The sequence below is a fragment of the Gopherus flavomarginatus genome, chromosome 3, assembly GCF_025201925.1.
Source record: "Gopherus flavomarginatus isolate rGopFla2 chromosome 3, rGopFla2.mat.asm, whole genome shotgun sequence".
Taxonomy (NCBI): Eukaryota; Metazoa; Chordata; order Testudines; family Testudinidae; genus Gopherus; species Gopherus flavomarginatus.
The window spans coordinates 130,191,131-130,216,941 of record NC_066619.1 but is presented as its reverse complement, the minus strand read 5'-3'; the positions used below and the strand labels follow the sequence as shown (position 1 = coordinate 130,216,941).

General features: G+C 43.5%; 1 protein-coding gene across 9 annotated transcripts in view; it reads right to left on the bottom strand.

Moving 5' to 3' along the window:
* DNAH6 (dynein axonemal heavy chain 6) overlaps positions 1 to 25,811 on the bottom strand; it is a 228,254-nt gene that overhangs the window by 200,085 nt on the left and 2,358 nt on the right. For 5 of the 9 annotated variants that reach the window (XM_050944316.1, XM_050944319.1, XM_050944320.1 and 2 more), the window contains exons 2-13: positions 22,165 to 22,282; positions 21,020 to 21,271; positions 19,655 to 19,846; positions 18,572 to 18,831; positions 16,316 to 16,583; positions 15,936 to 16,070; positions 15,724 to 15,847; positions 13,577 to 13,721; positions 8,709 to 8,877; positions 7,500 to 7,616; positions 1,146 to 1,346; positions 536 to 656 (exon numbers count right to left, since the gene is read on the bottom strand). In XM_050944316.1, coding sequence (XP_050800273.1) covers positions 536 to 656; positions 1,146 to 1,346; positions 7,500 to 7,616; positions 8,709 to 8,877; positions 13,577 to 13,721; positions 15,724 to 15,847; positions 15,936 to 16,070; positions 16,316 to 16,583; positions 18,572 to 18,831; positions 19,655 to 19,846; positions 21,020 to 21,265 — 1,978 coding nt within the window. In that variant the 5' untranslated portion in view covers positions 21,266 to 21,271; positions 22,165 to 22,282. The remainder of the gene's footprint in view (positions 1 to 535; positions 657 to 1,145; positions 1,347 to 7,499; positions 7,617 to 8,708; positions 8,878 to 13,576; positions 13,722 to 15,723; positions 15,848 to 15,935; positions 16,071 to 16,315; positions 16,584 to 18,571; positions 18,832 to 19,654; positions 19,847 to 21,019; positions 21,272 to 22,164; positions 22,283 to 25,811) is intronic. The other 4 variants (XM_050944318.1, XM_050944323.1, XM_050944317.1 and 1 more) reach the window with 4 other exon arrangements.

Below are 25,811 nucleotides of genomic sequence, written 5' to 3'. Positions count from 1 at the left end.
GGCTCATATGCTGCCTATCCCTGACAATCGCTTCCACTGCAGAGCAGAGAAGACAATGGGAGCGAAGTAAAAACAGCTTTGTGCCTATCAATATTTAGAGTAATCCTGGCAGAACAGAGAACAGATAAGAAGTCAAAAGGTGCAAACTAAGACTCAGATCCCACAATCAGATGTGCACAGACCCCTGCATGGAACAGCCCTGACTTCAAAAGGATTCCACAGGGGCCACCTGTGCAGATCCAGTTGCAGGATCAAGGCTTAAATACAGCTTATTCCACTGTTGCAGATACAAACGGAGTTCATTCCACTGTTATCTTGTGTGTACACATAGTCATAGATTATTTTGTGTGAGAGTAAACAAATATTTGAACCCATGGCTAACGCACTACTCCGCTGGAAATTGGTTTAGAGCACATTTATAACCAAATCAAGAGTAAATACTGCAGATATTTGCTGCAATAACACAGAAAACAAACAATGAAATATTACTATCTGCAAGAATCTTAGTTAAAAATTAGAGAAAAAGACAACTCACCGTGTTCCTGCTGCTTCAGAGCTTCCAAATCAAGACTTTCATTTTCTTTGAAAAATAACCGAAACTGTTCAAAAGTGTCTGCATATAAGTTGGCTGCTTCAAATGCTGAATATACAGTTTCCTAAATGTTACACAAAAAAGTCATGGTACTTAAGAATTTGCTTGGAGCAAGCTAATAGAAGAAATTAAAACAATTCTACATGATATATTGACTCTTATTTTTGATACTTTAAAATAAAATCTCTGGAGGAACTGTAAGGTTCAGTGCATTGGTAATGGAATAGTGGTCTTTTATCTCTAGGTCGCCAGTCTGCATCTAACTCAGATCAATGGTGAATCAAACTCATTGCCATCTAAGGTCAGTTGGGTGACCTGATTGAAAATCTTGGGTAGAGTCAGTCTATTTCCTTGTGGACAGGTGCCCATGAACATAACTGGCATCTATTAGCCCAGTCTCAGCAAAGATTAGATAGGCATGCAAACAGTACTGTTGTATCACCCTTAGCCATGCCTAGGGGAAGTACCTTCAGAAGAGACTTGGCACACAGTGGTATTGATTAATTCATGTTTAACAAAAAAAATCAAATCTGAAATTGAAACTGTTTGATACCTTTATTTGCTGGATGATAGCTTGCAAATGCTTGTCATCTTTAAACATGGTTGATAAACTTGGTCCTTCACCACAAGTCTTTTCTTCAATTTTGTTATTAATAATAGGACGAGTAAAGGCATCAAAGTATTGATCAGATACAAGATTAGCAACAGACAACACAGTTGCCTGAAACTGATTAATAATATCTGCAACGCCTTCCTGTTAGACAACAGAAAACATCATTAACACCCTTTGAATCCTTCTGAACTGTGAAACAAATTAGGTGTGAAACATTTCCAAAATATAGTGCATTCATATGTATGCAAAGGTCTATGGCAGATTGTCAATATATCTCACTTCCAGACCAGCAGAAATGGGGGCTAGCGGAGAGGCAACATGCTAAGCACTGCTCTTGCCAGATAAGATACTAGACGGAGCCTCACAGGAAGAGCAAACAGGGAGAACCCAGAGGAAACTATCATTCCCCACTACAAAAATACAGTAGGAGCTAGAGGGCACTCTGCTTGTAGAGAAGAGCTTTTCCCACTGCCAACTGATGCAGAATATCACTGTTGCAACATTGAATGTGGAGGAAGGAAGAGCTTAAGAAAGCTATGCAGACTCAGTTAGCCCAGGTAGACACTTTAATGCAATAGCTGGCTTGTGCTAGTGCATTAAAAATAGCTATGCGCAGGTTGAAGCACTTGCTAGCCACCCAAGTTCAAGCCCATCCTACCCATGGAGTCCAAACCTCTGCTAGTGCTGCAGTGTTCACACAGCTCTGTTTTAGTGCGCTACTGTGAGCTCCTCAAGCCCAAGTCTGTCTACATGGGTTGGGAGGCTCACTCCCAGCTGCAGTTTAGACATACTCTGAGTGGCTACTGTTGTATCGTTGGGGGCAGTAGTTTTAGGAAGAAATCACTTGAGACACAGAGAGCTGTGAACCTTAAAGGCAACCATTTATTTCCACACACTGAACTAATCAAAACCAGCCAAAACTGGCTGGGCTATCCCCTAATAATCTAACTCAGTTGCCACAGCAACAACAAGGTACTATTACCACGACAACCAAATACACAACATATTCCTCCCCCTTAATAAGAATCTTAAAGGCACCCCCTTAATAAGAACATCCCCTAAACTAGAGAAGGAGGGTAGACTGCCTCCACTCCCGGCTAAACCCCAGGGATTATTTTGCCCCATGACCATGGGTTCGTCCTAGCTAAAGATCCAGCCATTGAGGAGGCCTTCTGTCTCTAGGTGGATTACAGCGAACTTCTGGTGTTGTTGCACCCAAAAGTGTCTTGGGTGCGGGCCTGACAATGAGCTCAGGGTTCGTAGGGCGAATGGGTGGTATCAGCTCGTCCCGGACAAGGGTGTATCTCAGCCGCCAGCAGTAACGAAGGATAACAGTCAGGAACAGGTGATTCTTGATTCGGTGTCTTGCCAGAAGAGGTGAAGTAAGACAACTCTACTGAAGATGTGTGCTGAGGACTGGTATGACCTGGCAGCAGCTGATCTACATGTTGCTGCCAGGTGAGATCCTCTGCAGTCCGGACTGTGTAGGAAACAGGCCCCTTTTGAGCGATTACCGTGGCAGGAACCCATTTAACTCCAGAAGTATAATTCCGAGTGAAAACTGGCTGCCCTGGGCTAAAGGTTTGGTCTTTTGCTCTGGGTGCACACCTGATGACTTGCTCTTGCTGCTGACGTTGCACAATTTGTCTGGGTTCAGAAGGTTTCAGCAGATTAAAGCAAATGTGCAGCTGTCGTTCTATCATTAGAAAGGCAGAGGATGCCTTGGTCGTAGCATGAGGTGTATTTATGTAGGATAATAGTAAAAAGGTGTCCAGACGTTTTTGAATGGATAATTGTCCCTTTGCCGATTTCAAAATTTGTTTCATTGTCTGCACAAATCTTTCAGCTAATCCATTGGTGAATAGATGATATGGTGCTGAAGTAATGTGGTGTACCCCATTTGCCTTCATAAAATTTTGAAACTCCTGAGAGACAAACTGCAGTCTGTTGTCAGTCACAAGTTGTTCTGGCAGATCGAAATAACTAAAGAGTCCCTGTAGTTTTTGGATAGTACTCTCTGCAGTAGTGGACTGCATTATAGAGACTTCTGGCCTTTTAGAATGGGCACCACCTCCTTCAAGGGGGCCAGCGAAGTCAACATGAATATGTTGCCACAGGTTTTCAGGCCAGTTCCATGGGTGTAGGGGCGCCCACTGGGGTGCATTCCTGACACCTTGACATGACATAAAAGCTCTTGTCTTCTCTTCAATAACACTGTCCAATCCAGGCCACCAAAAATAACTTTGTGCAATTTCCTTCATGCGCACTATCCACAGTGACCGGAACGTAGCTGTTCTAATATCTAATCACAGTGGTGGTGGGATAATGACACACCTCCCCCACAACAAACAACCAGATTGGATCAATACCTCTGTTCCCCTGGACATGTAGCTAACAAGGTCAGGTGAGACTGGAGAGGTTTGTTGATATTTTCCATGCATCACCAGGTCCATAACTTGGGACAATATTGGGTCAACATGAGTTGCCTTCTTTATCTGAGTAGCGGTGATGGGTGTATTCTCTACCTGTTCAAAGTAAAAGATTTCCTTTTGGGCAGTATCTTGATGGTTGACTGGCAAAGGCAACCTGGAGAGACCATCAACATTGCTGTTAAGAGTGGATTTCCAATATCTGATTTTATACACCTGTGCCGCTGAAAGCAGCAATGCCCAACGTTGCATACAACTAGCAACTAATGGGGGAATGCCTGTTGGGGTCCAAAAATTGAAGTCAGAGGTCGATAAGTCTGTGAGAAGAGTGAACTTCCCCCCGAACAGGTACTGATGAAACTTCCAAATTCCAAAAACGATTCCCAATGCCTCATGTTCGATTTGGGCATAGTTAGTTTCTGCTTTGCTTAGAGTGCGTGAAGCAAAAGCAATAGGTCTCTCTTCTCCTGAGGGCATAATGTGTGACATGACTGCTCCCACCCTATAAGGGGAGGCATCGCAGGCCAACTGTAGGGGTAAGGATGGATCAAAGTGTGTCAGAACTTCAGAATTTAGCAATACATCCTTAACTTTGTTAAATGCAACATCACACTCTTCAGTCTACTTCCAGGCCTTGTTCTGCCCAAGGAGTTTGTGAAGTGGTTTTAGCAGTGTGGCTAACTGTGAGATGAACTTTCCATAATAATTCAATAGACCTAGAAACGAGCAAAGCTGGCTAACATTTTGAGGTGGGGGAGCCTCCACAATAGCCTTAACTTTTGCAGGGGCCTCATCAAGACTGGTAGCATCAATGATGTGTCCCAAATATTCAACAGAGGGCGGGAAGAATTCACACTTGTCTTTGCGGACTCGTAGGCTATACTCTTCCAGTCTCTGCAGGGTAGCCTCTAAATTCTTTAAGTGATCCTCCTCATTCCTTCCAGCGACCAGGATGTCATCCAGATAGCACTGGACTCCTGGCAAGTCACACAAGATCTGGTCCATAGCCCTCTGGAACAGGGCGGGAGCTGATGTTATTCCGAAGGGTAGGCAACAGTGTCAATAAAGCCCTCTATGCATCACAATAGTCAATAACTTTTGGGACTTTTCATCAATATGCACTTGTAAATACGTTTGCCTCAGATCAATCTTACTGAACTTTCGTCCTCCAGCCAGGCCTGCGAAGAGGTCATCGATGCGGGGAAGCAAGTTTTGCTCTGCACAAAACACCGGGTTGTCAGTGACTTTAAAATCACAGCATATCTGGAGGGAGCCATCTTTCTTCACTATTGGAAAGACAGGAATCACCCATGGGCTATGAGTAACTGGTATTAGGACTCCATTGGTGACTAGGCACTCCAGGTCCGCTTCAACTTTTGGCCTGATGGCATATGACACAGTTCAGGCTTTCAGATCTTTTGGTTGACTGTTAGGTTTAATGTTCAACGTCACAGTGATTCCCTTCATACTTCCCAGATCCTCTCCAAAAACAGCAGCATGTTTCCTTAGTATAGCAGTCAGACCAATTTCTTCTTTAGACATTTTGTGCACTTCTGCCCAGTTCAGATGAATCTTCCTAAGCCAAGACCTATCCATTGGGGCTGGGTAATTACCTCTTATCACAATCAGTGGCAATTTAGCGGCCTGTCCATTCAGCTCCACCTTAACATCAATAATGCTTAACATGGGCACAGTTTCTCCAGTATAGGTTTTCAGAACAGTTTTTGTTGCTTTAAGTGGAAGAGGCTGTAACTTTTCTTTATATACAGTCTTGGGGACCAGCGAGATGGCTGCCCCGGTGTCCAGTTCCATGCGTACAGGTTTGCCATCCAACAACGGGGGAACCCAGTATTCATGTGAGCCCACTGCCAAAGACAAAACGTGAAGTGGCACTTCTTCCTGCGATGAGGTGTCACCTTGATCATCCTGGGTCTGCTCTAGGGTATGCAGGGTTCCCTTTTTGGTCAGCCAAACCACAGGCCTTTCTTTTTTCCTTTTTTTTTTTTTTTTTTTGTTTACAGGCACGCTCAGTGTGTCCCTTTTTGCCCCATTGTTGATACACCAGGTCCTTACACCAGCATTCTGATGCATGGTGACCTGGCTTACCATAGTGGTAACATTCCTGACTCCCCACAGTTTTGTGGGTAGGTTCTTCTGATACCTTATGCACCCTAGGGAATGCACCGATGGATTGTGCCTCCTTCGTAGCCAGTTCCATGGAGACTGCAATATCAACAGCCTTCGGTAATGTAAGCTGAGCCTCTGTCAATAGGAGCTTCCATATAGTTTCACTGTGCAGGCCACACACTGACCTGTCACGAAGGGCATCATTTAACATCTCCTTAAATTCACAGAGTTCTGCAAAGCCTTTTTAAAAGTTGCTACAAATTGTACAACTGTTTCATCTTCTTTTTGGTCTCTTTTGTGGAACCTATATCTTTCAGAAATTACTAGTGGTTTTGGAGAAAAATGGGACTCCAGGATTTCCACAATGTCACTGTAAGATTTGGTATCAGGCTTGACAGGGTATAGTAAGCTGCATAGCAGGGAGTAGGTCTTAGCTCCTACAACACTTAAGAATATTGGCACCTTCTTCTCTTCTGTAATGTCATTTGCAATAACATAAAGCTCAAAATGCTCAGTATACTCATGCCATTGCACTATAGTCTCCTCAAAAGGTTCCAGTGGCCCTGTAAGTGTAGCCATGGTTTTAGTTTCAGGTTTCACAGTCAGTGCAAACAAGCCAGTTCTCACCCCTTCCAACAGCAAAAAGGCTGGTTTTTTTGATTGTTTGTTTTGTACTTTGACTTCTACTTCCTTCTGTTGCTGGGGCAGCACAGGAATCCCACCCTCATTGCCATTTTGTTGTATACTTGCAGGCAGTAGTTTTAGGAACAAATAACTTGAGACACAGAGCGCTGTGAACCTTAAAAGCAGCATTTATTTCCACACAATGAACTAACCAAAACCAGCCAAAACTGGCTGGGCTATCCCCTAATAATCTAACTCAGTTGCCATAGCAACAACAAGGTGCAATTACCATGATAACCAGATACACAACAGCAGGACCAGCTCCAGGCACCAGCCAACCAAGCCTTGCTTGGGACGGCACTTTGGGGCAGGGTGGCGCTTAGGTTTTTTTTCGGGGGGGGGTGGTCGTCTGGGTGGCGCTCGGGGGGGGCTTGGGCGGCACGGCGTTTGTGGGGGGGGGCGGGGGCTTCGGGCGGCGTGGCACTCGTGGGGGGGCGGGGGCTTCAGGCAGCGCTGCACTCGTGGGAGGACAGCGCGGCGCTCGGGGGCTTCAGACGACATGATGCTCGGAAGGGGCGGGGGCTTTGGGTGGCGCAGCACTAGGGGGGCGGGGGTTTGGCGCACAGTGCTCGCGGGGGGGGGTTACGGCGGGGCGGCGCTCTTTTTTTTTTGCTTGGGGCAGCAAAAAAGTTAGAGCTGGCCCTGCACAACAGCTACTGTATTAGGTAGCAGCCTGTATTCCAAAGGGCAGCAGGGAGAGACAATCAGATAGAGAGTATGTACAAATGTGAGATGTCACCTGTGAGTGTGGGATGAATCCCTAATGCATACAGATATCTTTGAGATCCAACTCACATAATCTTTTCCATTTTTATAGTGAGGAAGCGAAGGATCCCAACATACAGGGATGGATTCACTAGCATGCCGTGGCTATTTTGCACCGCTCTAGTGACTAGGCAGCAAAACAAGATTTGCAGTTGCTTTGTGTCTCTGGAATCCATAAAAACAAGCAGGGCAAACGAGTGAATCTGGCCCACAATCCTGACATTTCTATTCAATGAAACTGATTAAAACATGCAACTAAAAGATAAATTGATACTTTTTTACAACAGACCTGGAAGTCATCCAAAGATGGTGCAAACAACAATGCATGGATCTCCAAAATTAACTCTGTAAGAAACATGGGCAGAAATGATTCTTCTTCATCCTGCCCTGCCGTCCCTGACACAGCCTGAAACAATGAAACCAAAACAATACACATTTCAAAAGATCAGGAAATTTTTAAAAATCTTGGGTGAAAAACAAATATCACTTTCTCTCTATGACCCTGCACATTTCTTTTAAGCAGACAAAAGAAGAATGAAAAAGTCCGATAAAACAAATAAATGTCAGAGGCCAACCCAGGATTCATTGAAATCAATGGCAAAATTTCCATTACTTCAACGGGAGCCAAACCAGGCCCTAAACTCTTTGTGAACAAACTTGCAAAGAGAGATTCCTGTGATCTCAATTACATTGGGTATAAATAAAGATTAACTCTGTCAAAGTCCATAGAATTACATCAGTGCAAAACTGTGGTAAGCAAGATCATAATAATCAAGCCCTTTGAAGAGTTCCTTGTCAGATAGCAGCAATTTTTGTACCCCTTGCTACAGATCAGAAATTTGCCTCGATATATGATGTAAGTGCATGCTTTTGCTCCTTGGTACCATATCAAAGGCTGAGAATTTGTGAATATATTAAAGGGTAAAAGGAGCACTAAAGAAAACATCTGGAAAAAGAGAAATCCCATATAAAGTCTGAGATCTCAATTCAGATATACAGGATTGTTCTCAATCCTAGGAATTTAAATACAAGTTTCTTTGCAAAGGCCCATTTGGCACATATTGCTTGCAAATGGGATGGGTAGGGAAAGGAGGATTACAAGCGTGTAATTTTTGTTTCTTTACTGCACTGTAAATACTATAGCAGCCATAGATTACACCTAACAGTGCACTACGTTACCAACAGTAACATTTGCAGGACAATGAAAGTTGAAGCTCCTTCTAAGAAAATGATCATCAGCATAGATTCACCTATTAATGAGATTAATGCAAGAATTTAAACTTTCCTAACAAAAATTTCCTCTATGCTTCATTTTGAAACCAACCTATAAACAGAAAAATATACTACATGTAGGCTAAGATTGCAGTCATTGATCCTGCTGAGTACTCAGCACTTTTGAAATCATGGCACTTGTTTATATGCCTCATTATGAACCAAAGGGATTTTATGCACACATTTTTAAAAAACTCGGCCTTAGTTTTCATTGAAACAAAATTACCTTTTTTTCAGAGACTTCAATTTTTTCCTCTGTATTCCACTTCTGTATGACATCTGCAGCAGGTGTCCTTTTCAACTTATCAGAAAGGTAGTTCAAAAGAGTAGTGACTGATTTTATTGCCAGGACATGCATAGTGTTCACTATTAGGTAGTCAGCAAGACGGATAAAGCTTGAGGGACAGAAGAAGGAAGCGCAATACTTTGTCATTTTCTGTGAATACCACAAGTCTCTGTGATAAGAGCGTTTGATTTTTATGGAAAGGTATACTGTATATTATACTTTCAAAGAGCTGATTCCTAAAGTCCTCACTCATTCCTTACTCAGGCAAAATTCCTATTAACCTTACTGGAACATTTTTGCCTGTGTAAAGACTGAGTAAAAAATGAGTAAGGATTTCAGGATGTGGGACCAACAATTCTACAACAGGAAGCAGAAAAGTACCTTTACTCTAATATGCACAGCATGCATAAATATACAGAAGAAAAGAGCTTTGAGAGATGGTTTTGTGATAGACTTACAGAACAAATAATAGAACAAACTCTGAATTACTTCACATTTCATATCAAACTCAAAACAGCTTATGACAAAGATGGGTGAGCCAGATTCACCAGGGCATTGGAGCTGCTTTGTGCTACTCTGAGTTTAGGTTTTGTATCACCACGCTAGCGGAAAGTTGATGGAATGTACTGGTAAATCTGGTCCAGCAGTGTTTAAAATCTAGTCCAGCAGTATTTACGTAAGTGATAACTTGGATTTATCTAGAAAAATGGAATGTTCCTTCAAGAAACAAATTTTATTATGTGAATTCAGCAACAGAGCCTCAACTTAGGGATGTTCTGCCATAACAAGAAATAGGAATCTCTCAAAGTCAGGCAGTATAACTGGGCTTTTTAATAACTTCTTAAGACATCTTAACTTTTGCTTAAGGATCACATCTTAGCTGAGTCACCAAACAGCACTGACATAAATGGCAAAAGTGGCATTTACAAAAACTGATAGTTTTGTCAGGCAACTCTAGAATTTGACTGTAAAAGTGAAATTACAGTACAAATGATTAATTACCATACTGTAAGTAAATTGATGTTCAGTCTGTTAGATTATTTTAGTTCTTAATTATTTCATTTCATTACTTCTTTTTTAAACTTCCTAATTGCACAGGGTGGATCACTGTGCCAAACAAAAATTTTGTTTATTTATTTTATTTATATTTTAAAAGAGCAAAGTTTGGTTTGCTCCTTTTTTTAAAAAAAATAGCTGAAACCCTGAACCCAATTAAGTTAGTGAGGTTGCAAAGTCAGTACAAAAACTGGCCTCATTTATATAAAACCTGTATCAACATGAATGCATGAAAACATAAAATGCTGTACTCAACTTTCACCAATAAAATGAGATTGTCAATCATATTATTGTGGTCTGAAATAGTGATAATTCTCTCCTAAGCAGAAATGTTAATGCATAGATGTATTGCTGGACATATTATGGAGTAGAAAAGAAAGGAGAATATAGCACTAATATTTCTTTCTCTTACAACACATAATCATCAATCTTAATGAATTGAAAGAGGCCAAAATGAGCAAAACTGATGGTGAGACAAAAATGTTAATTAAAAATAATCTTTAAAAAAAATTTAAAAACCACTGGACAGAACCTAGTACCTGAAGGGTGTCAGAAGATGCCTAGAAGGATTAATCATATGATGCCACTGAAAAGTATTCAATCACTTATCTGTCTTACAAATCTCTTCTATAGAAGTGCATATTCTTTCTGCTCATGATGATCCTGTAGTCCCCTGAGGGTGACCTGTGACATAGCTCCTTTTATTTAATATGGCTCTGAAATGTAGCAGCTTGATAGAATCACAGATTATTAGTGTTGGAAGGGACCTCAGAAGATCATCTAGTCTAACCCCCTGCTCAAAGCAGGACCAATCCCCAAATGGCCCCCTCAAGGATTGAACTAACACCCCTGGGTTTAGCAGGCCAATGCTCAAACCACTGAGCTATCCCTCCCCCCTGTAGCATTATAACATAGTCCTATTTCAAACAGTGCTATGTCAGTGCCCACTAGAGATCTTTTAGTGTGCATCAGTATGGTCCACACAAGCCAGTTAGTAAGCAACATGTTGGTGCACACTAGAATTTACACCCCAGCTCATTTACATTAATGCGTAGATAAGTCCTTACTATAGCCAGGCAACTGCCTCTGCACAGTTAAGACTAAAACAAGCTTATATTATATATCCCTATTTTAGCCTCCATAACTTACTCTTTTTAAAACATAGCCACACCCAAGCCCTTCCTCACACCCTACCTCATGTTGCTTTTTCTGAGCAGCTGGAAACACTCTACACATCTTTCCACTAACTTAAACCGACTTTATATGGACCTCTTCCTTGGTGTGTTTTCCACATCCCCCCCCCCCCAAGAAAACATGTTGATATCATCACTGAAATCAACTTTCTTGGTAAATTAATCTTCACTGGCAAGGGGAAGAAGACCATTAAGATCTGCCACATTGTACTAGGGGAATAGCTTTTAACTCTGAACATGACCATTCAGCACAGAAAATGTCAAATACCAGTCATACCTTCTAATGCATTAGTGTGAATTTTTATGAATTTGTCCTAACGCACTATACAAGAACCAAATTTTGCTAGTGCTCTACACAGAAAGCACCAAAGTTGCTCACATATTCCAGACACCCTAATTTTCATGCCTTAGAGACAATAAGTCTGCACCAAATCCCTGTGAAAATACATGCCTCATGTACCCAGAAACTTTAGAGCAGCCAAACTGTTCCTTCCACCACTTTTTTCAAAGTTTCAAAGGTCAGTCTCTGAACAGTCACTCAATTTTAAGCAAGACAGAAGAGAGCACATTGATGCCATGTGGACCTGAGAAGCTGTATGTTCTGATAGATAAGTCTGGATATTTTTCCAGTTCTGCAAATATCCCCAAGTCAGTGCTGTTTTACTACAAAGGACTTTACAGGCATAACAGAATTCATTGTTTTTCCACTATTTACTGCCAACTATCACTCATCAGCTTGCCAGCTAAAATCTTTTGACACAAATATGTTAAATTAAAATTATTACATTTATTACTTTCATTTGTAGTGGCAGTATAGCACCAAGAGTTTGCAAGATTCTTTACAGATAGATAAAAAGGCAAGTGATGCAATACTAGACCTTTGAAGTCAACAGCAAAAATTCTATGGACTTCAGTAGAGTAAGGATTTCACCCATGGTCCCCTACCTCAAAGAACTTAAAAACTAAGGGTTAAATTGTGACATGGTATCAAACCTTGTATGGCAGCACTGCTTCACGAACAGACCAGGAAGATTATGACTCTGAGCTAGAGAGAAGTCCCCAGAAGGAGATAACAGGCCTCACCCCAAAGAAGACATCACCAAATGGAGTGGGAAGGGGGAATGATCTGTGTGCTCTCTTGAAGGGAGAGAGGAAGGGAAGGAGAGTCAGTCACAAGGCCTATAGGAGAAAGGATATGATGGGGGGGAAGAGCAGGGGGTCACTGGAGAGACTCCAGTGCTAGGCAACCAGATTTAGACATTTGGAGGCTAGTCAGTTTCCTCACCATCTCTTGAATCCGCTTGTTTAAGATCTCAGAACTCATGAAAGATAGTTATGAGGTGAGACCTTCACTTCTGCTCTGGTTCTTTTACACTGTGTAAAGGGGGCTTAAAAGCCCTTATCTTGCCAGGAGAGCATTCCCCTGGCTTAGGTATGGTGGAGGATGGCCATAAAGCTATCTCCCTAGAACCCCGCTGCAAGCACCACCAAAGGGACATGTCTGAGGGCAGGACTGGCAAGTCAAGGCAGAGCTGCAGCATTGCAGAGATTCCAGGCAGTGCTGCAGCCCATAGGGCCTCGTGGAGAGGTGCTGTAACTTAGACAGGTCCTTAGAGATATCTAAATTATAGTCCCTAGAAGAGCCCAGGATGAGGAAGGCACAATGTTGGTTTGAGGCCGCCATAACCACATTCCAGGGCTGTGAGTTCTGCAGCATAAAATCTCACCCATGGTTCGCTGCAGGAGACCAAGCTGATCAATCCTGCAAGTCCACTTTGAAACATATTACTTGATTAAACCCTTCAGCACATATACCATCATTATGTGCAGACATACTACAGTAAGTATATACAATTATCTCATCCAGCTAGATAAAATGGAAATACTGGCTAAAGTAGTTGTGTAGCACATTTGTACATAGAATGTAAAATACATTATCAGGATGTTCCATAGAAAAACATAATACAACATAATGTACTAAAGCAAAGCAAGCTTTATAACTATATAGCCACCGGCTAAAATAATACTAAAAGATTTTATGCTTCGAAACCTAAGCTGATTGCCTGTAGGGATCAAGACAGATTTCCACTCCCCACCCTATCTACAATACTAGCTGAGTGCCTTCCGAGTTTTTTTGCCCTTTTTTTTTTTAAATCTGGCTCTTATGATTATATTTGAGATGTTATTTATTAAGCACCAACAACACGCATTGAAGAATTTGATACTTGGTCCTTCCAAAGATTAGAAGAACTGATGGACTTCACAGATTATTAAGGCTGGAAGGGACCTCAGGAGGTCATCTAGTCCAACCCCCTGCTTGAAGCAGGACCAATCCCCAGACAGATTTTTACCCCAGTTCCCTAAAAGGTTCCCTCAAGGATTGAACTCACAACCCTGGGTTTAGCATTCTGGTATGCAGTTATTATTTGCTTATGATCAGTCCAACATATACTAATGCATTGTTTGTAAGGAACACTGCATTGTATAATTTTAACTATTATGAGACTATGTGAGAAGAAATCATAAGAACAACTTTTGCTACAAACACCAGACACTAACCATGTTAACCTTCTACAACAAGACCTTTTGTTGGCCTGTTCTGTGTAGGTCATTTTGTCAGCTGTTTCTCCATAAAGTTCTCTTTCATAACGAGGAATAACCAGGAAACTTGAAGCAGCTAATCCAGTTACCATAGTGACCTGTTCTGTATGGAAGATATGCAACACACATTAATGAAAATATTGCAAGTACAATAGCATGTGTAACTGAAAATTCTATAGTTACATAAAACTCTCTCTAAAACAACTCAGTCTGAGTTGAGTCAAAAGCAAAGGGCATTTTTTTGGGAGGGAAAGGAAAAATACAGCACAGTACCCAAGAAACTCCACTAGGGAAACGGTGCAGAAATTCCCTGATGGAAGGGTTCATAGGAAATCCCCCTTCATACCAACCCCTGCAGAGAAAGCAGAGAGCTCAGTTCCCAAACCCTGTAGATCAGTGGTTCTCAACCATGGGTCCAGGGCCCTGGGGGGACTGCAAGCAGGTTTCAGGGGGGCTGGCAAGCAGGACCAGCTTTAGACTCGCTGGGGCCCAGGACAGAAAGCTGAAGCCATGCCGCATGGAGTTGAAGCCCAGAGGCCTGAGCCCTTCCACCTTGGACTGAAGCAGAAGCCTGAGCAATTTAGCTTTGTGGTGCCCCCTGTGGTGTGGGGCCTCGGACAATTGCCCTGCTTGCTACCCCTTAACAAGGGCCCTGGCTTTTATATGCAGAAAACCAGTTGTTGTGGCACAGGTGAGCTGTGTAGTTTTTATGCGTACTAGGGAAGTGGGGAGGAGGCTCAGAAAGAAAAAGGTTGAGAACCCCTGGGGTAGATCCTCAAATATCCACATGGATCTCAAATGACCCTTTAGAGGCCAAGGACATCTACACTGGCTTTTGGAAACCTGCATTTCTCCCCCAATTCCATCAGTTTAGGTAACTGAAACAAGGTATAGTGAACATAAATATTTAAATGTACACTGCAGATTTCTGGGTAGCTCTATGATAACTGGGCCCAAGCAGCTCCAGAAGTAATAAGGAGCAGAAGGTAGCAAGGAGCTCCAATAAACTGCCATACCCCACCACTACATTTAAAACCTTACAGTGATAAACCAAAGAACATCCCTTAAACATCCTGAAGTAGAAATGTCAGCAGCAGCAAATGAAGAGCATTTCAACACGTACTTCAGACCTCTTATTCTTTTCTAATTAAATAATTTAAAATATATACATTATAGACAAGTAAAAAAACTTTTTTTACAAAAAATATTTTATAGTACAGGCAAGATCCTTAACTGGTGTAAACCAGTATAATGCTGTGGAGCCAATGGAGCTACACTGATTTGCATCAGCTGAGGTTTTGGCAATATGCATTGCATTTAAACAAGTAGTCCTTTTAAAATAGTTCTTGCTTTTTTAAAAATTACCCACACATTTGGGTTTAAAACTTATATGAGGCTATTAATTACAATCCTGAGTGCATCTTTATCAGTTTACATGCACTCTTCTTGGATCTAATGGAGGCCATATTTGAAAATATGTATATGACTGATTGTTAAGGTTCTCTTCTTTATTTAGGCCCCAATCCAGTAATGTATTTAAGCATGTCCATAGCCCCACTGACTTCAATGGGACTACTCACATGCTACAATTAAGCATATATTTCAGTAGTACAGTGCACCCAGGGTATATCTACACTGGAACAAAAGACCTGTGGCACGGCCGTGGCTGGCCAAAATCAGCCAACTCAGGCTCACAGGGTTAAGGTTTAGCTATAGAACTTCCTGGCACTGGAGATCAGAATGAGCCCGTGGTTCTCCTCATTTTGAGCAGAACACAAGTTCAATTGTTTATGGAGGCTTAACCCAAACAATCAAAGCTGGATGCTAACATTATAATTTTTGAGGTGGCCTCTTATGAGAATTGTTAGACATTATTTATTATCAAATGGACTATAAATAGACATGGAAGAAGAGAATCCTAAAAGATGCACCTTTTCCACAATAGAACAAATATTCAAAATTGTAACACCGTGCCTACCAGATTAAGGGGAAAATACTAGACTCATTCAAGAAAAGGTTCAGTGGTCTGGCATATAGGACAAAATGAACAATAAAGATCCACATGTCCTGCAGTCATTTCCTAAATGTTTAGTTTCTTTTCATACCTGCACTGACCGATCCATAAAAATAATCATCAGGAGTAAATCCAAATTCAAGCAGGGCAGTTCGACAAGCACTTCTAACAACTTCTTTCGCTAGCTCCCTGAACTCTGCTAGACGGCTTGCCACCTGAAAATGATAGTACGTATAAAGAACCATGTAAACCTAATCTCTAAAAGAACATGTAAGGAACTTGGAACCAATGAAAACAGTTCACCTCATCCAGTTGTTTGAACTGACTGCTTCTAAATTCCTCCAGGGTGTACGTGTAACCTTTCTCAATACGACAAAGCCCCATATCACTGATTTGGTAACACATTTCTTGAACGTTTAGCACTGCAGGCCGCAAGGACTGACAAATAATAAGAATAGTTTATCAAGAGATACTTACAAATTAAAATCCAAACTAAGTCTTAGATTTACAACTTTTTGAAAATCACATAAGTATCCGATTTTATGTTTGGTAACACAGTACAGGATTCCGACTGGTTGAAAATACATTAGGCCAGAACTCCATTTGACAGGACGCACTCCTGTTTTAGCAATGACATTAGCTTTCTCCTTCCTTCAGAAATATCATCATTAGCAAATACGTACAGCATTAACGATGAACAAGTTCTCCTGCAAAGCTTTACGGCACGCACTGATTTTCTTGGCACGGACATTCTTCCTCCACTCCGTAAATGACTTCAGTTTGCAAAAGATAGCAAATATGGGAATCTTGGTAAATGTTTTGTGATACAGATATTCCTGCTCCCAGCGATCTAGCTGCATGAATTCAACTTCTCCATCACATGTGTGGATAACTGCTTTCTGGCTAATGGTGTAGTAGTCATTTTTGTTGATGCAGTCATAGCTTACAATTCTAAAAATAAATGCAAAGCTGATTTTAATAGGATTCAAATGAATTCACTGATCTCCAGTAAAATCTATAAAAAAAAAACTAAGGAGGTAGGCCCATTAAGATGGCTTTGTGACTGTATTGTGCCACAAGCTGCAGCACTTATGACATCACTAATCAGCATGGGACCTTAACTTTGATCAACTAAATAGTCCCTTTTACTTTAATGGGGCTATGCACATGCTTAAAATAAGTACATACGAAAGTGCTTTTCTGTATTGGAAAATCATGCTCAAAACCTTGCAGGACCGAGTCCTGGAAAAGTAGCCATAAATCATCTAGTCTGCAGCCTTGTAACCTGCCTTCAGACTGACAAGGGAGGTCGATTTCATCCTCTACAATCCCACCTGTGTAGTGGGAGATAAATTATGCCCTAGAGGCTTGGCTGGATAGCAAGCTCTGTAGTCTCCAGCTTTAACTCTAGTCTTTTCCCAAGCCCAGTGATCATTTAGCCACTAACAGTGCAACATCATTCACTCATTACTCAAGAGACGTTCATTTCCTCACAGAAAGGCCTCAACAACACTGTGAATGCCACAGTAACATCATATTTTCAATGCACACCCACGATGCATTTATTTATGGGATGGATGGTCCAAGACCTAGGTCAACAGTGAGTATGGCATCTAAAGAGTTACACAAATGTTGCCAATTGGTCTGGACATGTTTTGATATGGCCCCAAGATGATTTTGTCACATGGACATTGTGTTCAGTACATTCTTACATGCTCAGAATTCTGTGGATTCAGAGATCTGAAACAGGAATTAGAACGTTTGCTTATTTAGCATCAATTCTCTAGGCAGCATACAAGTTAGTGAGTTCTTTGTTTTTTTTAAATTTCCAACTTCTGGTGAAAGGTTAGAGATGTTGCAGCATCTTTTAGTTTCAGACCAGACTATTAAAGGGCAATCCATCAATGTTTCAGTTCAGATTCAGCATCACAGCCACTATCCTACTGAGAAGAACTGCACATGACTCTTTTTCCAAGTTTTTCAATAGCATTCTTTAAAATCAGCCAAAAGGAATTCTGCAGAGTAATATAAAGCTCTCCCATCACACCTGAGGTACAGTGGCCTGCCTCCATAGTAGGGTGACCAGACAGCAAGTGTAAAAAATCAAGACGGGGGTGTAGGGTAATAGGCTTCTATATAAGAAAAAGCTTCAAATATCGGGACTGTCCCTATAAAATCGGGACATCTGGTCACCCTACTCCATAGTAACATTAGCATAAGGAGCCAAAGAATCCGGAAATTAAATATTACTATTAGCACAGCGGTTTGACCCAACTTTCTCCTCTATTGTATTATCTATCTCCTTCTGACTCTGTTTTGCTTGTTTGTCTCAAACTTTCTGCCTTTAGTCAGATGATCTGGAGCCTCTTGAAATTTCTTCCAACTCATGGTGTCTTTATTAGCTTTACTGGAGGAAGTACCCTCTCTGTGATTAACAGGAGATACTATTTGTGGCAAGATGGCTGTTCTTATCCTTAATGGTTTCCTTGTATCTGCCATATTACTGGTACCAGATAAAGGACTAGATCCTCAGCAGGTATATACCAATTTACAACAGCTGAGGATCTGGACCAACACATCACTCATACTCTACAGCCAGATTGTCATTAAGATGTGCACTTCTTGGCCTTGTGCTTGATCACACTCCTGAAACAGGTGCTCATCTCTTTATCTAACACTCTTCATGCTATATTGATAACCTCTAAAGAATATAGTCCAACTTCCTCTTTATATCCAATTATAGTCATATTAATATGAAGCAACTTTCTTAAAAAGTAACAGTTCCAATATTAACTATTTTTAAAGAATTAGAAAGAGGAAAATATAGCACAAGACAATTAGCAACCATTAAAAAGTAAATGTATACTACATCAACACTGCTTGTTATAAACTTCAGCAATAGGTTTTGATGCATAAACAACTTGAAAAAAATAACTCACTTCAAATTAAAAGTATCGTATTTAATGGATGACTTAGGAACTGCTGGAGTCATATACAGGAATCCAAGATTTTTGTTTTCACATATTATTTTAATGATTTTCAGAGGATCTGTAATGTTAGCTTTAATGACATCTTCTGTTTCATTAAAAACATAAGAAGGTGGAGAGGTGGAAGGTTTACAGGCACTTGGCTTTAGAGCAGTACGCAGCTGTTTGGGAGGAGTAGGAGTTAGTACCTTACTGGAGCTTTGCTGCTGTACCTTAAAATAAAAGCAAAATTAGATATCAGTTTACAGAAAAAATACATCAGACATGGCAAGATATCCTTATGTCATAAGAATGTCCTTTATAGCTTTCTCAATTCAAGGCTACTAGCAATTGCAAAATTAATATTTAAATATAAAATCAGAGTCCAGGGAAATGAATTTTGGGGGGGGGGGCAAGAAAAGAAGGAAGCAATCCATTAAGAAAAGGAATATACAGACTATTGTCAGATATAGCTCTCAATAAAGATGCTTGTAAGGCAAAGCCATGAACAAAAGGAATACAAGTATTTTTTCTCATGGTTAAAGCCTGTGTCAGAGTTTGCTGTCTCTGCCTTACTAGTACTGATCTATATACTGGTTCTTTTCATCCTGATGAAGACTGGCCAAAAGTGATCACTCTTTCTTGAGTTTTCAAGTAATCTCAAAAGTACAATGAAGGGCTGTGGAGTCATAACATGGGACTGTCCAAGCTCCATCACATCGCTCCTTGTGGGTCAGACAGATTTCCATGGCTAAAGGCAGGCGACTCCTATCTTTGTAGGTTCTGGAAGGGGATGGGGGAGGGAAGAGCAGAAGTGTCATCCCTGGAGACCTGTGGGGTTCGGAGCCTTCACCTTTTCAAACTCCACAAGGTCTCAGCCCCTTCAAAGGAAAACTTGTCTCTCCTCTCTGAAAGGATCAATCTGGGCCAAAGCAATTATCTCATGTTAAAAGGCTGCACTCCTTCCTTACACAGAAACTCCATTGATTTCAACAGAAGGGGAAGTTCAGGAGTGGGGGTCCATAACAGTTAATGATTAAGGTCGCTATTCAATACCTGCTTTTCTCTTACATGCTCTGGAAGCTCAGCTAAAGGAGCATAGGATGCCATCGGTTCCATGGAAGCAGACCATTTTCTTTTATCAGCTGAGGGAGAAGGCTGTAGTAATCCACAAGCTAATAAACGCTCTCTGTTCTTTTGATATATGTATTCAGGCTGTTTATGATGCTGATATACCTTTAGCACAGGCTTCAGGGAGGGAAAAAAATACAAAAAATAGAGGAAGTTATTATTAATTTGAAGGAAAGGAATACAAAAGTAAAATTGCATAGTCTTATATCAGAGAGTTGCATGTTTTGCTGCTGAGCTGGCAGGTGGTAGGAATGGCAGGAAAGTAGTTTCTATCCCTGAATGTACAATGTTACAGGATACTGACACTAAAGCTAAAATATACTGTTAATTCGCCTAAACCACTCCTCTTCTTCATTGTTTTATCAAATTCAGATCAATTGACAGTAACAATTGCTGGCAGAGGAGCCTGAGTAGTACCACTGTGACATGAGATGTAACTTAGTCAACCAGCATTCACATTCTCCAGTATCCCTAACCGTACCTTTAAACCCTAACCCTAAAACTGTTGCCTGTCTTGGTCATCTCTCTCCTTGACGGCCCGTTTCCTGCTGTAGGCAGAAGAGTTTCACTGCAGCCCCAAATGGACACTGTTACGATGAACTAGAACTGTTGACTGGGTAAATGTCAATGATCTTGCCTGAGCCAGGTATAATGTGGAGGGAGCCATGAAACAAATCTGCAGCCTCATGCCTATTCAATTTATAGAGCAGACCTGCTATTCCAGTCCTGAGCCCCCTGTGCCCACCAGCTCAGTCAAAGCACCTTAGTCCTGACCTGCAGTTTCATTTGCTGACTCAAACAATGGGGTTAAAGTATGCAATTGAACTGGAGTGAGTGAGTGATGATGTCACAATGTTCCTCTGCCTGCAACACCAAATGGTGACTGTGGGAATTAGATTTTTCTGGTGTTCTGGTTCTTCCTCTCAGTATAAAAACTTGGACTGAAAATACCTTTGCTAATCAGCATTTTAATTAGTTGAAGATGTTCTTTAAAAAAAACACACACTAAAGAAAGCTGTTGTGCTTTCATGTATTACTTAATATTACATATATGAAAAACTGCAGGCCAGATCCTCAGCTGGTGTAAATCACTATGGTGCCAGTGACTTCCGTTAAGCTACAACAGTTTGCATCAGCTGAGGATCTGGCCCTGCATTTCTAGTTTTTTAGAAGAATTGGCATATACATCTTACTACAGTTAATGACTGGGGGACAAAATTTTATTATACTGTAAATATAATAGCTCCCATTTACAGATCAGTTTAAAAATCATATTTCTCTTAAACATACCAAAGGTTCCAGTTTTATGGCTTGCTGTCTCTTTCTTGTTCTTTCTTGCGATTTTGTGCTATGTATGAATTTAAGACCTTGAGGATTTGCTGCTATCTGTTTTGGAGCCACACAAACTAGTCTTTCCCTCAGCTTACTAGTATTAGTGATCGAAGCAGGAAGTTCTGCACTTGTATATTCATTGTTTCTGCCATTTACAGTGGATGATGATGCAGTTAAAGAAGGCAACGACAACTTCTTAGACATAGTTACCTAACAATGAAATACATAATTTTTAAAGTAAAACAAAGGAGGTTATTACAAATCTACATCCATTTTGTTGTAGAATTTAAAATGCCCAGATATTAACCAACTATCTCAAAGCAAAAAGAAAAATGATTGCAACAAGCCATATTAAAATAATAGGGCAGAAACTAACTTGGTTGTTACATTACATACAACAGCAGTGAGTGAGCGTCAAAGCATTTTGGGAATGTGTTTAGCTGAAAGACATGGCCAATCGTTTCAGGAGGAAAAGGGAGAGTTGTTAGAAAGTCGAGGGGCTACATGTACCTCTAATTTTACAATTTTCTTCCTCTCCAAATCTTTCCTCTTCTTTATCAGCCAGATACATTTGTATAGGACTCTTGGAATTATTCTACTTAAATTATGTAACTATTAAGAGCTTCCCCTCTCCTCCTCAAGAAGATGAAGGGCAGGGGGGTTGAGGGGCAGACGCCCACATTATTTATCTCCTGGTCCATCAGAAGACCACCCTTGGCAGGTCCACAGATATTAGGATCTAATGGTGGGGAGGTGTTGGACAAGAGGAGGAACAAGACTGAGGCCATGGCAACATGATATTTCCCTCCTACCCAAACCTCAGCAGGGATTACATAAATAAATTAATGAGTCATCAGGGGTAGCTAATTGATATTAGCTCACTCTAACTCCCTTGCAGCAGGAGCTGTGGCTGCCAAGAGCCCGGAGGGAACTGAATAGAGCTGGAATGCATTCATAGAGCCCTGTGCAGAGACAAAATTTATATCCGCATCTGATCTGCAACCCACAAACATGGTCTGCAGATATAAAGCAGATATCCACAGATTTGCAGGGCTCTGTGCATTCAGGGGCACTACGTTTTTTGGCGTTACCTCCTCCCCCACCTGTCAGTTCCATGGAGGTGTGAGGAGAACAGTATAAAGCAAACAGCATTCTTTTCGCTCTCTCAGACCACAGCCTTTGTCCCACTTCCAGCACTCCACTTAGCCAGCTTCAAGACATCTGAAATATGGACGCAAAAGAAATGAGGTGGAAAGAGAAAAGTGTCTACAGTTTCGGTACTGCAAATATAACACAGTTAAGAACCCCAGGACTACGCAAATTCAAATTGTTCTGTTTTGCATGGATTTTACCAGAGTGGAGACAGCACAAGAATTGGCAACCCTACAAATTTATTTTAAAAGTTAAAACTAAGGGAGAAGAAGAGTCGGATTTCAATTCTGCACTATTACCCTTCAGGAGAAATACATAGCAATTTATCAATCAGTTTTACTATAACAAGAGATGTCCTATCTTGGAAAAAATTAAAATTCTTCACCTCTAATAGTGGTGAGAAAGTCCCCCCCCCCAATACATTAGCTCTCATTAGAGAGAACTGTATTAAGAGTGGCAGCTGTTCATCTTCTGGGAATAGCTGCAGCAAAACAAGAAGCCAGGAATTTCACCTTAACTTTCTCTTCTGCAAGTACTGGAAACTTCTCTCCTTTGTTCAATAGAGCAGAGGAGGAAGAGGGAAGGTATGATACTCTTGAAATGCAGGATTCACCATCAACCTGGTATGGGGATTACACAAATGAAGCACCATGCACACCTGTAGCATTATACCAGTAATAATAATGATGCTATGCTGGAAGAAGGTGTTAATGGCTTCCATGAATCAAAGACCTGGTTGAAATTGATGGGTGTACTAACCACCCTTCTTTCATGCTAAATGGGAGGAGCAACTAAGATCATTTATAGTGTAAAATAGCGGGAGTCAATAGCAGCTACTGCCCAAGGAGCTGCACGGAGAAGCTGAGTAAGGCTAAGTAAGCTGCACGGTCTGAGGGGTTTCCCTGAGACTGGTGAATCCACAGAGGCACATGGTGGATTGTTTGACAAGAGCTGTGTGTGAGTGAGAGGCAGAAAGCCAGCAGACAACGAGAGAAGCAGCTGTGAGAGAAACCCTCAGAGGAAGCAGAGGAAGCTCAGAGCTCCTGGGGGCACAGGACTTGTTAGAGAGGCAGGCTTGGAAATTGTAAGCAAGGAAACTCCCTGCTATTGTTTGTTCCTAGGGTGGTCAGAAAAATTGGACTTTATGTACATTCTTTATAAATACACAGGTTTGCACCAAAGCAATACCTGCTTCATATAATCCATTTCTCCTCCTCTAGGAAATAACCCAGCAAGACCCCAAATATTGTTTTGCTACTTCAGCTGGGTGGGGGATGCAGGTGAGGGTCCCAGCCAGAGAATGCAGGGGGAGTCCCAGTCGGAGGGCCAGGGGAATGCAGGGGGTATCCCGGGAGGTCCCGGTCGAGGCCCAGGGGGATGCAGGTGGAGTGCCGGTCAGGGGCCAGAGGGATGCAGAGGGCATCCCAGGGGCCCCTGGTTAGGGACCAGGGGTATGCAAGGGGATCCCGGTCGGGGGGATGCAGGCGGTACCGGGGGGCCCCTGGTTGGGGACCAGGATATGCAGACAGGTCCCAGACAGGGGAGATACAAGGAGGGTCCTGGCTAGGTGGCAGGAGGATGTAGGGGGTCCTGACCGAGGGGATGCAGCAGGGGGTCCCCACCAGGGGAGATGCAGGAGGGGTCCCAGCCAGGGGGCAGGAGGATATAGGAGTGTCCTGGCCGAGGGGTGCAGGGGGTGTTTCGGGAGGTCCCGGTCAGGGGTCAGCGGAATGCAGGGGGGGTCCCGTCCGGGGAATGCAGGGGGCGTCCCAGGGGGTCCTGGTCAGGGCCCAGGGGAATGCAGGGTGGGGAGTTCCTCACAGGGGGATATAGGGAGTTACTGGAAGGGAGGATTCCAGGAGGTCCCAGTTGGGGAGCGAGAGTATGCAGGGGGGTCCAAGCCAAGGGGCAGGAGGCTGTAGGGGGGCCTAGCCAAGGGGATGCAGGGGGGGTCCCGGCCGGGAGATGCAGGGGGGGTCCCAGGAGGTCCCAGCTGGGGGAATGTGGGGCGGGGTCCTGGCTGGGGAATACAGAGGAATCCGGTCGGGGATGCAGGGGCAGTCCTAGCCGGGGGACAGGAGGATATAGGGCTGTCCCAGCCAGGGGATACAGGGAGCATCCCGGGAGGTCCCGGTCAGGGGCCAGTGGGATGCAGGGGGGGTCCCAGCCATGGCCCAGGGAGATGCAGGGGGGGTCCCTAGCAGGAAGTGGGGGGATGCAGGGACTTCCTGGGTGGGGGGATGCGGGGGGGTTCCGGGTTGTCCTGGTTGGGGACCGAGGGTATGCAGGGGGGTCCCGGCCTGGGAGGATGCAGGGGAGGTCCCAGCCAGGAGGCAGGAGGATGTAGGGGGGTCCTGGCAGTGGGATGTAGGGGGGGTCCTAGTGGGGGGGGGGGCGGGAGGATATAGTCGTGTACCGGCCAGGGGATGCAGGAGGCATCCCGGGAGGTCCTGGTCGGGGGCCAGGGAGATGCAGGGGGGACCCGGTTAGGGGGATGCAGGTGAGGTCCTGGTCAGGGGCCAGGGGGATGCAGGTGGAGTCCCGGTCGGGGGGCGGGAGGATCTGGGGCAAGTGGGCAAATGCAGGAGGGTCCCAGTGGGGAGGTGAGGGATGCAGGTAGGGTCCTGGGTGGGGGATATGGGGGTGTGTGTCTGGGGCGGGCAGGGGATGCACGGGGGGTCCCAGATGGAGGCATGTAGGGGGGGTCCAGGGAGGTTCCGGCCAGGGGTGGGGGATGTGGGGGGTCCCAGGCGGGGAGATGCGAGGGAGGGTCCGAGGAGGTCCCGGGCGGGGGGATGGGGGTGGTGGTCCAGGAGGGATGTAGGGATATGGGGGGGGGGCAGGCAGGGAATGCAGGGGGAGTCCAGGGTGGGGGGATATGGGAGATCCCGGCTGGGGAGGGAAACGGGGGGGGGTCCGGGGCGAGCGGGGGACGCAGGGGGGTCCCGCTCGGGAGATGTAGGAGGCAGGCATATTTTATCTATTATTTAACAGCTAAAATATGCTAAGCACAATCTAGGTACTTATATGGCTGCTATCAGCTTAGTATCTGAACACCTTTAAGGGTATAACCTTGACGCAATATTAACTCCTTTTTTAAAAAAGAAAACAGACACAAAGCGAGAAAGTGACTTGACCAAAGTCATATAAGAAATCTGTGCCAGAGCCAGGAACTGCATCTAGACCTCCTGTGTCCTGTTTCAGTGCCATAACTACAAACTTTCTCCCTGATCCAAAGAGTTTATGGCTTAAATAAATCGGGCTCGGGGATGCGGGGGGGGGGGAGTCTGCGGATGCAGGGGGGGGGGACCCAAGTGGGCAGAGGGATGCAGGGAGAGTTCCAGGGTGGGCAGGAGATGCAGGGGAGGGGTACCGGCCAGGGAATGCAGGGCGGGGGTCCTGGCAGGGAGATGCAGGGGGGTCCGGGGCGGGCGGGAGATGCAGTGGAGTCCGGGGCAAGGGGGATGCATGGAGGGATATGGGAGGGGTGGTCCGGGGTGGGTGGGAGATGCAGGGGGGTCCCGGGCAGGAGATGCAGGTGGGGTCCGGGGCGGAGGGATGCGGGGGGGGGGGGGTCCAGGGAGGTCCTGGCCTGAGG